This window comes from Sus scrofa, chromosome 15 (genome assembly GCF_000003025.6).
Source record: "Sus scrofa isolate TJ Tabasco breed Duroc chromosome 15, Sscrofa11.1, whole genome shotgun sequence".
NCBI lineage: Eukaryota > Metazoa > Chordata > Mammalia > Artiodactyla > Suidae > Sus > Sus scrofa.
Window position 1 is genome coordinate 72,548,634 of NC_010457.5, and position 16,665 is coordinate 72,565,298.

General features: G+C 34.9%; 1 protein-coding gene across 6 annotated transcripts in view; it reads right to left on the reverse strand.

Moving 5' to 3' along the window:
- The window catches only part of SCN1A (sodium voltage-gated channel alpha subunit 1), a 166,850-nt gene that overhangs the window by 18,768 nt on the left and 131,417 nt on the right, over positions 1-16,665 (reverse strand). For all 6 annotated transcript variants that reach the window (XM_021076172.1, XM_021076169.1, XM_021076173.1 and 3 more), the window contains exons 18-21: positions 12,475-12,595; positions 10,124-10,278; positions 8,002-8,175; positions 2,632-2,754 (exon numbers count right to left, since the gene is read on the reverse strand). In XM_021076172.1, coding sequence (XP_020931831.1) covers positions 2,632-2,754; positions 8,002-8,175; positions 10,124-10,278; positions 12,475-12,595 — 573 coding nt within the window. The remainder of the gene's footprint in view (positions 1-2,631; positions 2,755-8,001; positions 8,176-10,123; positions 10,279-12,474; positions 12,596-16,665) is intronic.

Sequence of the window (16,665 nt, forward strand, 5' to 3'; positions counted from 1 at the left end):
ACACAAAGTCACAGTGAAAGGATGAAAGGAAGCAAAAGGGGTAATACAGTACCCATAATAAAGGGCTGAGGGGCGGAACCAGCGCTCCACCCCATCCAAGTTGGAGCAAGATTATCCTATATAAAATAGAAATATATAGTTTGTTATTAGTTAGAAATCTGATATGACAGAACATTTGGTGTTACTTTTTGTATATGCTCTCTGTCTGTTTCCCTATCAATCAAGACTTGAGTTCTTTTGAAAAAGAAGGTATTTAAGATTTCCTAGGTTAGGAAATTCAACACACAGAATTTATTTTACTCAAGTTATTCACGACATCAATTCACTCAGTTCAGTTTTAACAAGTTGAAAAATTTGGACTGGAAATTTGAAATACAATAAATGTTTAAAAGCTGTCAGCCAGAAATGTGCATAAAACATGCAAAACATAAAGTGCAAAGTGATGATAATTTATTTCTTACTTTCTAACTTCTAATCAAGCATTACACAGCATGCTTTATTTGGTACTGTGGCATTAAAGCACATGCTTTGAAAAAGTGACAAAACAACAAAAATAAAATGAGCCTGATTTACGCTTTGACATAGCTATTGTGATTTTATGCTGCTAGGGAAAAGAATAAAATGAGAGTTTCTAAATATATTCAGAGCTCACTTCCCAATTATAGTCATCGTTATTATTTCCATCCTCGGTATTATCCATGATTATGTTTTTTACAAAGTCAAAAATTCCAAACACCAGAAACAAACAAAAACTGAATTAATAATAAGGTTATTTTGTCCCTACAATGCCAAATACATGTTGAGATAATCAGCCACTTTAGGGTTGTATATATGCTGTCAGTATGAGGAAAGAACCATATTCATAAATCTGATAATTTAAGTGATTAGTTCATCTTCTATCAGCATGTTAAGGATTTTATGTTTTTAAAACTCCAAGTTTCAGAATTAAACTATCCTTATAATATAAAAACCATTATTGATCAAAATTATGGGATAAAGTTAATTAATAACTTTAATAATGCTGGCCCACAGGACCAGTATTGGTATGGAAATAAAATGTTAAATACTAAAATATCTGGCCATTTGACTCACAGATTTAAGAAACTTCCAAAAGGTCAAATTTGAAACAATATTATAATATAATTATAAATATTTTATATTTTAATTATAAATAATTATAACAGCTTCAAATGCTTAGTGTTGTTCAGATTTCAGAAAACTTCTCAAATGTATTATTTTGATTTAGGAGACATGTTTTCAAGGAGAATATATAAAAATTATATTTTTCTACAAAACCCAAACTGCCATTCTAAAATAAAAGTAGCAGTTTCATTGGAAAACAAACTTAATTTTCACATATCTTGAAGAGAATTTCCAACAACATTTTAGTAAAAATGTAAGGGTCTCTTTGAGGGATAAAATAAGGTTGTATTATATTGTGTTAAATTGTTTCTAGTGAGGAATCATTTTTTATACATGTTAGGGAAATTGCAGAAGTCTTCAGACTTCATAAGAAAGTCTTATGTTCTTAAAAGTGACATTTAGAATGAAGAAGTCTATCGAAAACCTAGAAAATGAAAATGAAAATCTATAATATAGGTTAGTTTCTATAAATATAACTAAACCTTAAGCAGCAAAAGAGTAATTTTTTTTTCTGTTGGAATCACACTTAGTTCAGCAACTTTATTTTGGTAAAATAAAATTTAATTTGAAAAGGAAATTTTTTGTGTTATGCATCTTATATATTAATAGCTCATATTTTTTAAAAGGCATGTAAAATAATAAGTCAAAGATGGCAAAATTTTTAACCTATTATGAATCACAGAGAATGGCTTAATATTTCCTTAAAAGGAGTAATATAAAATATTGTGTGATTTTGATCAATAATATTTGTTATGTTTAATTTATGAATCATCTATGGTAATGAGTCAAAATTATATTTTCTGTTTATTATATTATAAAAGTTTAACTTCATCTTCATGAAAGATTGTGTAGATTTATATATAATCTTAAAGTTAATACTACTCTTTATTTAAAATAAGAAGATTAATACAGTTACAAATTGAGGCTATATTAACATCACTTTTTAAAATGGCTTAAAATTCAGTTCATATTTAATATCTACCCTGGAATACATTCAAATAATGCAAACTTTGGCATTATACAGACAAAATTTTGACAATTTAATTTTTTCCTTTATGCATATATTTAGGCACATATACGATCCATATTATTTTGAATAAAACACTAAGTATGGTTTAGACCATTACAAATGAGAAGCACATGATGCAGAATTCACTTCAGTTGAAAATTATCATCAACATTACATATAATACTTTAATAGTGCATCTGCTTTTTTGTGTACAGGTTTGTAAGGAAACTCCCAAAATAGATTAGGAAATAAAGTCATTTTCATGAGCACAGCAGATAAATGATATTACATCATTTCAAGGGAGGCCTAAATTCTCTTGCATATCACCTAAAAGTAAATATGCAACAGATAAAAGGATAAAGTAGCAATTTTGCAAGGATTTGCCATTCCTTTTGCATGCAAGAGTTTTCCTTTTTAAAAATTTGATTTAATTTAATTTTGGCTATATAGAATACTTTCAGTTCTTTCAATTTCCTTACCCTCATCCCTTCAAATCGTGATAAGGCTCTTAGAGGTCTCAGAGCTCTTAGTGTCCTGAGAGATTTGATGGCACCAAGTTCTGAATAACCTAAGGCATTTGCAGTTAAACTGACCAATGAAACCTGCATGTACACAAAAAGAAATAAAGCAAATAAATAATTAGAATCACTGTCCTATAATCTGTAGTTACTACATAATACAACAATTACAAATTTTGTTTATAACTACTCAGAAGACAAATGATTACGTTTTCAGCAAATTTTAAGAAATATTTTTGGAGTTCCCGTCGTGGCGCAGTGGTTAACGAATCCGACTAGGAACCATGAGGTTGCGGGTTCGGTCCCTGCCCTTGCTCAGTGGGTTAAGGGTCCGGCGTTGCCGTGAGCTGTGGTGTAGGTTGCAGACGCGGCTCGGATCCTGCGTTGCTGTGGCTCTGGCGTAGGCCCGTGGCTACAGCTCCGATTCAACCCCTAGCCTGGGAACCTCCATATGCCGCGGGAGCGGCCCAAGAAATAGCAACAACAACAACAACAAAAGACAAAAGCCAAAAAAAAAAAAAATAAAATAAAAATAAAAAAAATAAGAAATATTTTTAGTTTGATGCAATGAAAGTAGCTTTCATGATATTAATTAAAAGCTAATTGAATAAAACATTAAATGTCACGTGATTTATTAATTGCTCAATTAGAAAAGCGAGATAAAAATTGATTTTAAAAAGGAAGAAATCCAGGGATAAGAAAATGTCACTGATTATCCTTTATTTTATTAAGTTGTTGCTATCTTAAGGCTTTGCCAATGGCTAGCAATAAAATATAAAAATTGCTATTGTATCAGAAAAAGCAAGAAATCTCTATCCTGTGTTGGTATTTTCAACTAATTATAATGGATACTCTCAGAAATTAATGTGCTAATGTGCTAAAGTCACATGAATTTTGAGGTTGGCTTTTTTTTTTTTTTGCTTTTTGCTATTTCTTTGGGCCGCTCCCGCGGCATATGGAGGTTTCCAGGCTAGGGGTCAAATCAGAGCTGTAGCCCCTGGCCTACGCCACAGCAACGCGGGATCCGAGCCGCGTCTGCAACCTACACCACAGCTCATGGCAACGCCGGACCCTTAACCCACTGAGCAAGGGCAGGGACCGAACCCGCAACCTCATGGTTCCTAGTCGGATTCGTTAACCACTGCGCCACGACGGGAACTCCGAGGTTGGCTTTTTGAAGGTGACTTTTTGTTGTCTTGCTAATTGTGTTTTCACTGTCTAAAGTTTATTCCTATGTAAATAACATAACACAAAAATAATTCCTTCATGAAACTTCCTCAAATTTTTATACTAATTTAGAGCTTCTGACATGGTACATGCCCAAAATGGCCACTCAAAAATATTTACTAAATAGATAAATAAACTTTACTTGCATGAAATATGCAATAACTAAGAAATAAAAATTTTTGGTATCTAATTCTCTAAATAAAAATCAAAAAACCAATATCCAAAGTCAGAATTTCTTTGGTTTGAGAATAGCTAGTATTTGATAATTTCAAACACAGTGGATACTATTTTTACAATATTTTCTATGTTTAAATGTATTAAGTTGGCTTATATTTCATATGTTTTTTACATTACTTGAGATGTGCTGTAATTCCTTTGTCTTTCTTTAGAGCACCACACTGATTCTTAGGAAATAATTAAAATTAGACCTTGAAAAATAAAAGTATTATTATTGCAAAACTACAAAATTCTTCATAGCATTATTTCCTAAAATATTTCAGGAATAGTTATTAAAAATCTATTTGGAATAGTAAATAAAATCATCATTCTTCCACTAAAAAGTTCAGACATATATTTAAGCATAACAGAGAAAAGCAAAGCTCAGGAATTTTCAAAAGAGTTATATTATGTTTAGATTTAAAACCTAGTGTGAAAAATTATGAGGAGTTGAAATATAACTTCTAGTACTTGAAATCTCAATATCAGAATTTTTTTTCTTTTTTAGGGCCACACCCATGGCATATCAGAAATTTTTCTCCTTGTGATATGTGAGGCAATTATTCTTTTGAGGTTTCTTTCTTTTTTTAAATTGAGGTATAATTTATTTATAATATTATATTAGTTTCACATGTATGACACAGTGGTTCAAAATTTTTATGGATTTAAATATTTAAAGTTATTTATAAAATACTAGCTATATCCCCTGTAATGTATAATATATCCATTTAAAGTTATTATAAAATACTAGCTATGTTCCCTGTATAATATATCCTGGTAGCTTATTTATTTTATACATAGCCGTCTGTACCTTTTAATCTTCTACCTTGTCTTGTCCCTTCTTCATTCCCTCTCCCCACTCATAACCACTAGTTTGTTCTCTATATCTGAGTCTATTTCATTTTATTTTATTCACTAGTTTGCTCTATTTTTTAGATTCCACATATGAAATAACATACTGTATTTGCTTTTTCCTGTTTCACTTACTTCACTAAGCATAATACCCTTCAGGTCATTCTGTGTTGTTGCATATGGCAAAATTCCATTCTTTTTTACGGTAGAGTAGTATTCTATTGTATATACATGTTATATATATATATATATATATATATGTATATATATATATACACACATATACACACACACACACACATATATAATCTACATATCTCGTAACTTCTTTTTCCATTCATCTCTTTTTTTTTATATAATGATTTTTATTTTTTCCATTATAGCTGGTTTACAGTGTTCTGTCAATTTTCTACTGTACAGCATGGTGACCCAGTTACACATACCTGTATACATTCTTTTTCCTCACATCTTCAGACTCCATGGTAAGTGACTAGACATAGTTCCCAGTGCTACACAGCAGGATCTCATTGCTAATCCATTCCAAAGGCAGTAGTCTGAGTTATTAACCCCAAGCTCCCAATCCATCCTACTCCCTCCCCCTCCCCTGGGCAACCACAAGTCTATTCTCCAAGTCCATTATTTTCTTTTCTGTGGAAAGGTTCATTTGTGCCACATATTAGATTCCAGATGTGTGGTATCAAATGGTATTTGTCTTTCTCTTTCTGACTTACTTCACTCAGTATGAGAGTCTCTAGTTCCATCCATGTTGCTGCAAGTGGCATTATTTTGTTCTTTTTTATGACTGAGAAGTATTCCATTGTGTATATATAGCACATCTTCCTAATCCAATCATCTGTCGATGGACATTTAGGTTGTTTCCATGTCTTGGCTATTATGAATAGTGCTGCAATGAACATGCAGGTGCAGGTGTCTTTTTCAAGGAAAGTTTTATCTGGATATATGCCCAAGAATGGGATGCTGTGTCATATGGTAGTTCTATGTGTAGTTTTCTAAGGTACCTCCATACTGTTCTCCATAGTGGTTGTACCCCATTCATCTCTTGATGGACACTTAGGTTGCTTCCATATCTTGTGTAAATAACACTGCTATGAACATTGGGGTGCATACACCTTTTCGAATTAGTCGTTTTCATTTTCTTCAGATATATATATATATATATATATCTCCTGGGGTGGAATTGCTGGATGATATGATAGTTCTATATTTAGTTTTTTTAAGGAAATTCCCTTAAAAAATTGGCTGCACCAATTTATATACCCATCAACAGTGTACAAGTGTTCCATTTTCTCTACATCTTTGCCAACATTAGTTATTTGTATTCTTTTTTTTTTAAATGGAGGCACCCACAGCATTTGGAAGTTCCCAAGTCAGAGATTGAATCCAAGCTGCAGCTGTGACCTACACTGCAGCTGAGGCAATGCTGGATCCTTTAACCCACTCCACCAGGCCAGGGATTGAACCTGCACCTCCAAAGGGACCAGAGATGCTGCAGTCAGATTCTTAACCCACTGTGCCACAGTGGGAACTTTTATTTGTATTCTTTTTTTTTATGTTTTTTTTTTTTTTCTGTCTTTTGTATTTTTAGGGCCATACCTGCAGCATATGGAGGTTCCCAGGCTAGGGGTCTAATCAGAGCTACAGCTGCCAGCCTGCTCCACAGCCACAACACCAGATCTGAGCCATGTCTGTGACCTACACCACAGCTCACAGCAATGCCAGATCCTTAACCCACTGAGCGAGGCCAGGGATCAAACCTGAAACCTCATGGTTCCTAGTCAGATTCGTTTCCACTGCACCACCACAGGAACTCCTGTATTCTTTATCATAGCCATTCTGACAGGTGTGAGGTAATATCTCACTGTGGTTTTGATTTGCACTCCCCTAGTTATTAGCATTTTTGTATTTGCCTATTGGCCACCTGCATTTCCTTTTGGGAAAAAGTTTGCTCATTTTTTAATTGGGTTGTTTGGTTTTTTGATATTGAGTTGTATGAGCTGTTTATATATGCTGGATATTAACCCTTTATCAGTCTTGTGAGGACTTTACAAGTCACTCATTTCATGGTAACATTGTTAAGCTTTTCAAATAGTTCTGGGTTTGCTTTTGTTCAGAATTAAGAAGATACAATATACGCATGATTCTTAGCTCTAGAAATACTTTCCATAAGAAATATGCATGGTTCTGCTGGATTATCTTTGGGGAATAAAACAAATGCCTATGAAGTTTGTGATAATTTGAATACACTTTTCTAAAGCTGAAATTATGCCAAACTTATAAATCATGATGCTGCCTTTAACAAATCTCAAAAGTAGCCACTTGTTTTGGGTAAATGAAGTATTAATTGTTGGGTAAACAAACTCTGTGAAGGGTTGGTACATTATGGGCTTGCCGCAAATCTAGTTACATTCTAGGGAAGCTCCTGTCACTGCACGATGTAGTTTTTCACTACACCCTCTATATCTTACTTCCTATAATGGAATTATAATTTATATAGCCTACTCTTTAAACACATCCTTTAAAATTTTTGAGGTCAAAAAGAATTTTTCAAAAAGTTGACAGTAGCTTCCACTATCATCACTTTTCATTGAGTGCCTTCAACCCTGTATGTACTAATATTATCATTTTACAGCATCAAGAGTCAACTAACTTACTCAGTGGCACACAACCAATCAGTGGTGGAGCTGGGATTCAAACCTGAGTCTGTCTAATTCATAATACAAGGAATTTAAGCAATATACCCTATTCCACCACTCTCCCTACAAAACTTCTGATATGTTTTTCTCCAGCTTTTTATCCTAGATAACCATCATAAATCCCATTCCTCCAATGCTAAATCAATACTAATTAGCTTATTTCTTACATAAACTAAACTATCATTCAGTGAATACTTCCGTGTCTACTGAGTAGCATACCTTGTCAACATAACATAGTGGTCAAAGATTCACTATTTTAGAATGAGGATATAGATAAGACAGACTACCTTGAAGAGGAGACTAAGATAAGGAGGGTACTTACATCAACAATTAAGAAGTCCAGCCAACACCAGGCATTGGTGAAATATGTTTGATAGCCATATGCCACCCATTTTAGAAGCATTTCCAGAATGAAAATGTATGTGAAAACCTTGTCAGCATATTCCAACATTGTCTTGATTGTCTTCCTCTGATCAATATATATATCCTCAAATGCCTATAAAAAGAAGTTGCATACTTTAGCTTTCCGAAACTATTCTATTATTACAACTATTGTAAGCTATTTTTCTTGATCACATATATGTATTTTTTCCTGAATGTGTGTATATATATACATATATATGTATATATATGTATTACATGTCATTGGAATAGGAGGGCAGAGGAACAGTAGCTATTGCCGTTTTTTCCTTTCTCTCAAAGATCTTTTAATGAATCAGGAGAAAAGTTATATTCTCCATTGATATAACTGGAAGAAGAAGTAAAAACATAGCTCTAATCAATTAATTTGACTTGTTCAGGAAATAGTTCTTTGATGTCACATCCTAATGCTGCTATGCAGCTTGAAGTTATTTATTTCTTTTGTTTCCTTTCTTTTTTCTTTTTCTTTTTGTCTTTTTAGGGCCACACTCGTGGCATATGGAGGTTCCCAGGCTAGGGATTGAATCAGAGCTGTAGCCACTGGCCTAAGCCAAGCCACAGCAACACTAGATCCAAACCGCATCTGTGAACTACACCACAACTCATGGCAATGCGGGATCCTTAACCCACTGACCGAGGCCAGGGATCAAACTTGTGTCCTCATAGTTACTAGTCAGATTCGTTTCTGCTGAGCCATGACTGGAACGCCTGTTTCATTTCTTTTGCTTTTTCCTGGAGGCTTTTTTGCCACAGAAAGGAGGTTGAAGAAATAACTGTCATCTTTCTTTTTTATTTTTTTTCCTATTTTATTTTTTTAATTGCTCAATGAATTTATTACATTTATACTCAACCCTATCTATCCATCTACCTCTATCTAAGGGCTTAAGAAGTCTCTTCGTGTCAGTGTTTTCCTAAAATGCTATCTATATGCTATACTTTATATGTTTGTAAATGATTTTTTTCTTTTTTTCTTTTTATGGCTGCACCTGAGGCATATGGAATTTCCCAGGCTAGGAGTCAAAATCAGAGAGGCAGCTGCTGGCCTATGTCACAGCCACAGCAATGTTGGATCTGAGCCACATCTGTGACCTACACTGCAGCTTGAAGCAATGTTGGATCCTTAACCCACTGAATGAGGCCAGGGAGCAAACCTGCATCTTCATAGACACTATTTTGAGTTCGTAACCTGCTGAGCCACAATGGGAATTCCTGTAATGATTTTCATATAAATACAAATTGATTCTGATGAAGTGAATACCTCTGTATAAAAAGAAACCAATTCTTAAATGATCACTTGGGCACAATGCCTAATACGTATTATTACCAATATTCACTCTTTTCTCAGTAGCATTAAGAATAGTGGACACAATTCAAAAGGGGCAGACAAATGGTCCCTAAGAACTAATCAACTGTCCAGAAAGAGATACCGTTCTAAACAGAATTCATCAGAACTTAGAAGTTGTATATTCCCAATCACAAGACTTTCATTAACTACACTATAGCTGCCATGCTAATTTTCTTGTTAAAATATGAATAACTGAATATTTGTATTTTTTGATTATAATGAACAAGCAGGAGGGACACATTTTTGAATTAATAATAAGTAAAAATTGATAAATAGCTTATTATAAATGTGTATATATACAATAAGAGTAAATATAGAATTACCTAGTTACACATAGTCCATAGTCCGTCAGATATGGAGTGAAATAATTAAAAATGCAGTGGAGATAAGTAGAAGGGTGGGTGGTGAGTATATGGATGGGCAGGTGGACAGATGGATGGATGAATAGATATAGCAGTGTATGCATATTTAAGGAAGAAGTCTTAAATAGAGGTAACAGTTTGGAGGTTATCAAACAGAGGTGATGGCGATGCCATGGAAATGGAAATGAATGTAGAATAAGGGCTCAGGAAAAATAATGCAATGAATAGTAGAACAATGCAACAGGAAGGATTAATGTCATCAGTATTAGATGACTCTAAAACTTATTATTGCAGCACTATGCTTACTATTCACTTACCAGAGCACCACTACTAAGGAGGATCATGAAAACAATGAAGGTCTCAAACCAGTTATGTTCAACTATTCGGAAACATGTTCTTCTCAGGTTCCACCATTGTTTTCCTCTCCCTTCTTCCACACTGATTTGACAACACTTGAATCTTTGTACACAGCCTGCAAGAAATTTTTCAAACAGAAGTAGATAAATATTTCTGTTGCTTTGGTGTGTCCTGGGTTCATCTTCTCATTACTACTGCCATCTCTACTGCTAGGATAAGTCTAAGCCTGAGGTAGTAAGAGCTCATCCATTAGACCTGTGCATTTCTGAAAATTATTCAGTCTCTTTAAACAATTCCCTGGCTAATGTCTGTTTTTTCTGCCTTAATTGCTATTATCCAAGAAAGAACACTGTAAAGTAAAAATACAGGTAAAGCAGGTATATCATCCTACTGTACTTTGTTGAAACACTCTAGAAAAGAACTTCAAAAAGAAAATGAATAATAAACAGAAAACTTCCTTTTTAAAGAGGATGTAGAGTAATAACAAAGTTCTCTCTCAACAAAGTTAAATTTATTACTGTGTAAGCTCTCTTGTGATGCTCCTAGAAGAACTTATAGAATTTTCAAGGTTAATTTAGACCACTAAAATGTGATTTGCACGGCCCTGCTTTGATTTGGCATTGCCTTGTTACACTGCTTTCACTCACTCTAACATAAGAATTAATTGATAGATATCTGTTATTACCTTTGTAATCACCATAGAGGATACAAAAAATGGAAAAGGAAAAAAAAAAGGAAAAAGGAAAAAAAAATACAATATGTGGACTTGCCCCCAAACCTTATATTTTGCTTTTCAAGAAAAGACGTAAACACAGGAAACCTGTCCCAAGGCAAAAAAAAAAAAAAAAAAAAAAAAAAAAATCAGGTATGCTGGAAGAAAAGGCAGAAAGGAAAGGAAAGAGAAGGAAGGGAGGGAGAGAGGAAGGGAAGAAGAAAGCCAGTAAAATTACATGTAGCAGTTCAAAAGAGGAATAGAACCTTCAAAAGATAGTATCTGATTAGTTATCAGGTAAATTAAATGAATATATTTGTTTATAGTGTTCAGATAAGAAGTTCTTTTCCATCACAGTCTGGGGAAGGTAGACTTGAGGATTTTGAGTGATGTGCAAAACTTGTACAGGAAAAGAGGGAGAAAATATATATCAGGCCTATGAGGAAGAAATAACAAATTATGCAAATATATTCATATCCTCAAAACTCAAATTCCTAAGAAAATCAGACCATGGGAAATACTAAGCACAGAGAAAACAAGCTCTTGGACTTATTGTCCACACTCTACCAGACTCAACTAGATACTGGGCCAGGATCAGGTATCAGACAGTGCTTATTTCCTGCTTCACCTGACAAGAATTGGAAATAATGATTTTTAAAAAATACATTTGAGCATTTGCAACTCATTTTAGCAGTGAGAAAATTATTTTTTTATTTTTTATTTCTTTGTCTTTTTGTTCTTTTAGGGCTGCACCCCTGTGGCATATGGAGGTTCCCAGGCTAGGGGTCTAATTGAAGCTGTTGCTGCCGGCCTACGCCACAGCCACAGCAATGCCAGATCCGAGACACTTTTGCGACCTACACCACAGCTCACAGCAACGCCGGATCCTTAACCCACTAAGCAAGGCCAGGGATCGAACCTGCAATGTCATGGTTCCTAGTCGGATTCGTTTCTGCTGTGCCACGACGGGAACTCCGAGAATATTATTATTATTATTATTATTATTATTGTCTTTTTGCCTTTTCTAGGGCCGCACCTGCGGCATATGGAGGTTCCCCAGCTAGGGGTCTAATCAGAGCTGTAGACATCAGCCTAGACCCCAGCCACAGCAACGTGGCATTCGAGCCTCGTCTGCGGCCTACACCACAGCTCATGGCAACACTGGGTCCTTAACCCACTGAGCAAGGCTAGGGATCAAACCTGCAACCTCATGGCTCCTAGTCGGATTGTTAACCACTGCACCACGATGGGAACTCCCTGGAGAAAATTATTTTTAAAGCAAATTTTGTGTATGAGAATTTTGACTAGTGTTTAAACTGCCAACTTATGGTGAACTCACCATTTTATTTGAAAATTTGTAAACTAGTCATTAGTTTTGATTACATTAAAATATATTTTCTCCATGTTCATAATCCCTTACACAAAATGGGGAGATATAAACAAAACACAGTAAGAGATTTTAAATCTGTTAGCATAATAGAGGTAATTGAAAGAGATTGAGTACAGAGTTCTAATCTTTTCTGAGTGGTCCATTTGGGGTAATCAAATGGAATTTGAACTCTATAAATGAAAGCTTAACATGAAGGTCATTTTCTTTACCTTCAGTGAAACAGGCTTCGGGTTCAAGGGTTTCCTCAGGTTCCACTACTGGCTGTTCTTCTGCAGGTGCTCCAATGTCTACAGTGCTGCCCTCAGATGAGCTACTGCTTTCATTAAGTTTCTGAGCATGAGACGGATATAAAAAATAAATCACTTTAATTTTGGTAACTAATAAAGAACCTAGCAAGAAAGGATTATTACTATGAACTGATTTTTGGATTCTTCTTGAATGAAGAGATCTTAAGTTTGAAGCAAAAGAGCAATTGAGAAAGAAGAGGAAATAAGGAAATCATCCATGGTAACTTTACCATAATTTGCAGTGTAAGTATGACATCAGATTACTATGTTATGAAATCACAAATGGCCATCAAAAATACATGCTAAGGAAACCACTGCCCTATAAACTACAGAAGCCCCAGAAGGAGGGATAAGCGAAGTATAACTGTTATAATTTTACAAATGATAAAATTAAGATTTAGACAGCTTAAGTAACTTGTCTAATATATAGTGGGTAAGTGAGAAAGCCAAGGTTTGAGAGAATTATTTCTGAGACCAAAGCCCAGGCTCTGTCTTCTGTGCAACCGCAGTTTCTGGAGCAAAAGTAATAGCGTATTCCTATGCTTAAAATTCTTTCATCAATTTAAAAGTGAAAATAATCCATAGAAAAAATATTAAGATGAGTCTAACAGATCAAGATAATCTACAATTCAATCTTGAAGTGAAACACAAAAATCTACAATTCAATCTTGAAGTGAAACAGAAACAAAAAGAGAGATATGCATTCATACCACAAACCAATAATAGAATTTTACATGATACAAATGTTCAGTATCTTCATGGAAATTATTTCATCAGCTTTAACAAACTAACTTTTGGGTAGCTATAGACATGAGTTACATTTAATTTTTGTTTATAGTAGCTCTGCCAAATTAATTACACACTTGTTATAAAGCAAATGTCATAATAGTAACTTAAGTAGAAGCAATAATAAAAGCCTTTGGTAGAGTATTATTTTAACTCACAGGGAAATTTCTTTAAGTGCTACTTGAAAAGTCTTTAAAATTTTTGGACAAATGCTGCTTTTGCTTGTCACAGTTCTTCACGCATATTGCCAATGATATGCTTCTATATCAAACTTAGTATCCATTACTGAATATCATTATTGCTTAGCCAGATTTCAGTTTTCCATTAGCAACTCTGAGTACTAAGTAAAAAAATGTGCACTTAAAATAATATAAAATTAATTTTATTTTATACCTTCTGATTGCCTCTCTAAATATCCTTCTCTGTTGTGTCTTACCTGGATGATGGTAAAATACACTGGTACATTTTTACTTTGTTTTATTGCTTTTTTGGGCCCCATCCATGGCATATGGAAGTTCCCAGGCTAGGGGTCTAATCAGAACTGCAGCTGCCAGCCGTTGCCACAGCCACAGCAACGCTAGATCCGAGCCGTGTTTGTGACCTACACCCAGCTCAAGGCAACGCTGGATCCTTTAACCCACTGAGTTAGGCCAGGGATCAAACCTGCGTCCTCATGGATGCTAGTCAGATTCTTTACCGCTGAGCTGCAAGGGGAACTCCACACTGATACCTTTTTTAAAAAAATTTTAATGATTTTTATTTTTTTCCATTATAGCTGGTTTACAGCGTTCTGTCAATTTTCTACTGTACAGCAAGGTGACCCAGCCACGCATACATTCTTTTTTCTCACATTATGCTCCATCATAAGTGGCCAAATATAGTGTCCAGTGCTACCTTTTTAATGTACAAAGTTACTCCAGGTCTTAGCCTGTAAGACTGTCTCCAGATGAGAGATGTTACCAATATATCCGACTTTAATCTTAAGAGTATTTTTTAAGATTAGCTACTCTTGTTTTATAACCCAACTTTGTAATATGTTACTGTCGTGAGACATGTTTCTACAATATTTTCTTAGCCTTAGCCTCTTTGCTGAAAACTCCATCTTGTCCTGCTTTACTTTACCCCATGTTCCTGCTTGGAAAACAGTCGCAGTGCTGGTAAATGACTTAAGCTTAAGAACAAAGACCTAAAGGCATAAATTATTCATAGGGTCAGCTGAAAGAGGATTTAATGCGTTGGTCTAGGCACGCAGGACCTGTGCAGATTGGCACGCCCGTTTGCACAGCATGATACATCCTCTTATGAATAAAAGAAAGAGGAGCCTCATGGCCCCAAGGGGCTTATGAGGGTCATTAGCAGGATATGCATTAGCAAGGAGAACCGAGGTGCAAACCTAGGCATGCCGGGTTGCTGCAGATAGGCATGCTGTCTGCAGAAGCACAATGGTGATTCTCCAGATGCTATGCATAGATAGCTGATGCCAAGCTTCCTCAAATGCTAATGATTGTTAAATGCCTAAAGGTCAGAATAAAAGCTTAATCAGCAACCAACTATGTGACTTCTAAAATAACTTAAAAAAACCTATATTCTGTACCTACAAACCCCCTTCTCACTTGCAATAAAAGCAATAAAAGCAGTGTGGTTTCTTGAGGTGGTGCTCTTGGTCCCTGAGACCTTGAGTCCCTGGTTCCACCTTTACTTAAGATAAATGTCTCTGTGTCTTGTTTTATGTTAACTTTTTCCTTTAAGTTTCACAGCACCCGTTCTTCAGCCCCATCCTGCTGAGCCAGTCTCATGTTACTAGCTACTAACTATACTTCTAAGTATATTTTCCCTTTAATGCATACAGTTGGGAGTCAATCTACATTTTGAAAATTTTAAAATGATATGAAAGATGAATAAATGCCCATTATTAGTACTCAAATGGAAGATGTGCTCTTGGAAGGTTCCCAAGTACAGACAAGTGATCCTCTAGATGTTTACAAATTAATTTCCAAACACATCATGTTTTTTTTTTTTTTGTCTTTTTAGGGCCGTACCTGCAGCTTACGGAGGTTCCCAGTCTAGGGGTTGAATCAGAACTACAGCTGGTGGCCTGTGCTACAGCAACACAGGATCAGAGCCCTGTCTGCGACCTACACCACCGTTCAAGGCAATGCCAGATTCTTAACACACTGAGAGAGGCCAGTTATAGAATCCGCAACCTCATGGTTCCTAGTAGATTGGTTTTTGCTGTGCCACGACGGGAACTCCTCCAAAAAATCTTAAGCAATGTAAGTATACTCTACAATCTGCCTGAACTATTGTAGGAAAGTAGAAGTGTGCCTAATGTCACTTAAACTCAACGTCCTCTCAATTAAAGTCATGACCTTTTTTTTTATCCCAAACCTAGTTCCTGATTCTAATTGTTTGTAATATCATTCTTTCAGCACCTAGACTGAAAATCTCCTTGTTTATATTTTTTATAATATTCCAAATATTGACAGTAGAGTCAAGTTTAATTCTACTTTAGAAATAACTCTTCTCCCATTTCATCTTCTAAATTGCTATGAACCCTCTGTTTACTCCTGTCACTTCTTTTTTGGACAGCTATAAATAAGAAGTTTCACCCTTATTGTAGCCTCACCCAATTCTAGACCACAAAGCCTGACTTAAACTAGATGCCCAATAATATTTGGTGATGAATGACTACCTCTGTTTCAGACACTGCTACAAAATGAGGTTTCTCTCTCCAACTTAGCATTCCTACCAAATTCCACAAAGCTATCCTTCTCAAAAGCTGTGCCTTAGCTGGAGTGAATTTACTGTTTCTCTGGCTTTTGCTTATAGTGGTTTTTGTCCATGATTGTGGAAGAATAACAATTACTCTCACATCCAAACCTTTTTTAATTTATCTGCACAGCTCTTTGGCACATAATGATTTTTATCTAACCTACCTCCATACAACTTGACCTACCAAGCTAATGATGCTTGGCCTTTTCTCTGTAAAACACAATGACTGATGCCAGTGGTGTTCTTCCACTAGGTGAGTTTTATGGTTATAAGAATAAGTTATGTTTATTATCAAATCAATTTGTGACACCGTAAATTAGTGTAATTATGGAATTCATCCTTGCATAATTTGATAAAATGAGTTTGAAAACAAAATTGTTGTTTCCATAAAAACTAAGTTTAAATCATTGCATAAACTTAAGAAAGGCAAAACGTTCACAAACATAAAAATACATTAAAAAAACTTGCTGTAAAATTAGGTGTGGATAATAATTTTTTAAAAAGGGGTATTAGGATATAAGATAAATTTCTGGAATGAGGCTAAGTTCAGGTTGC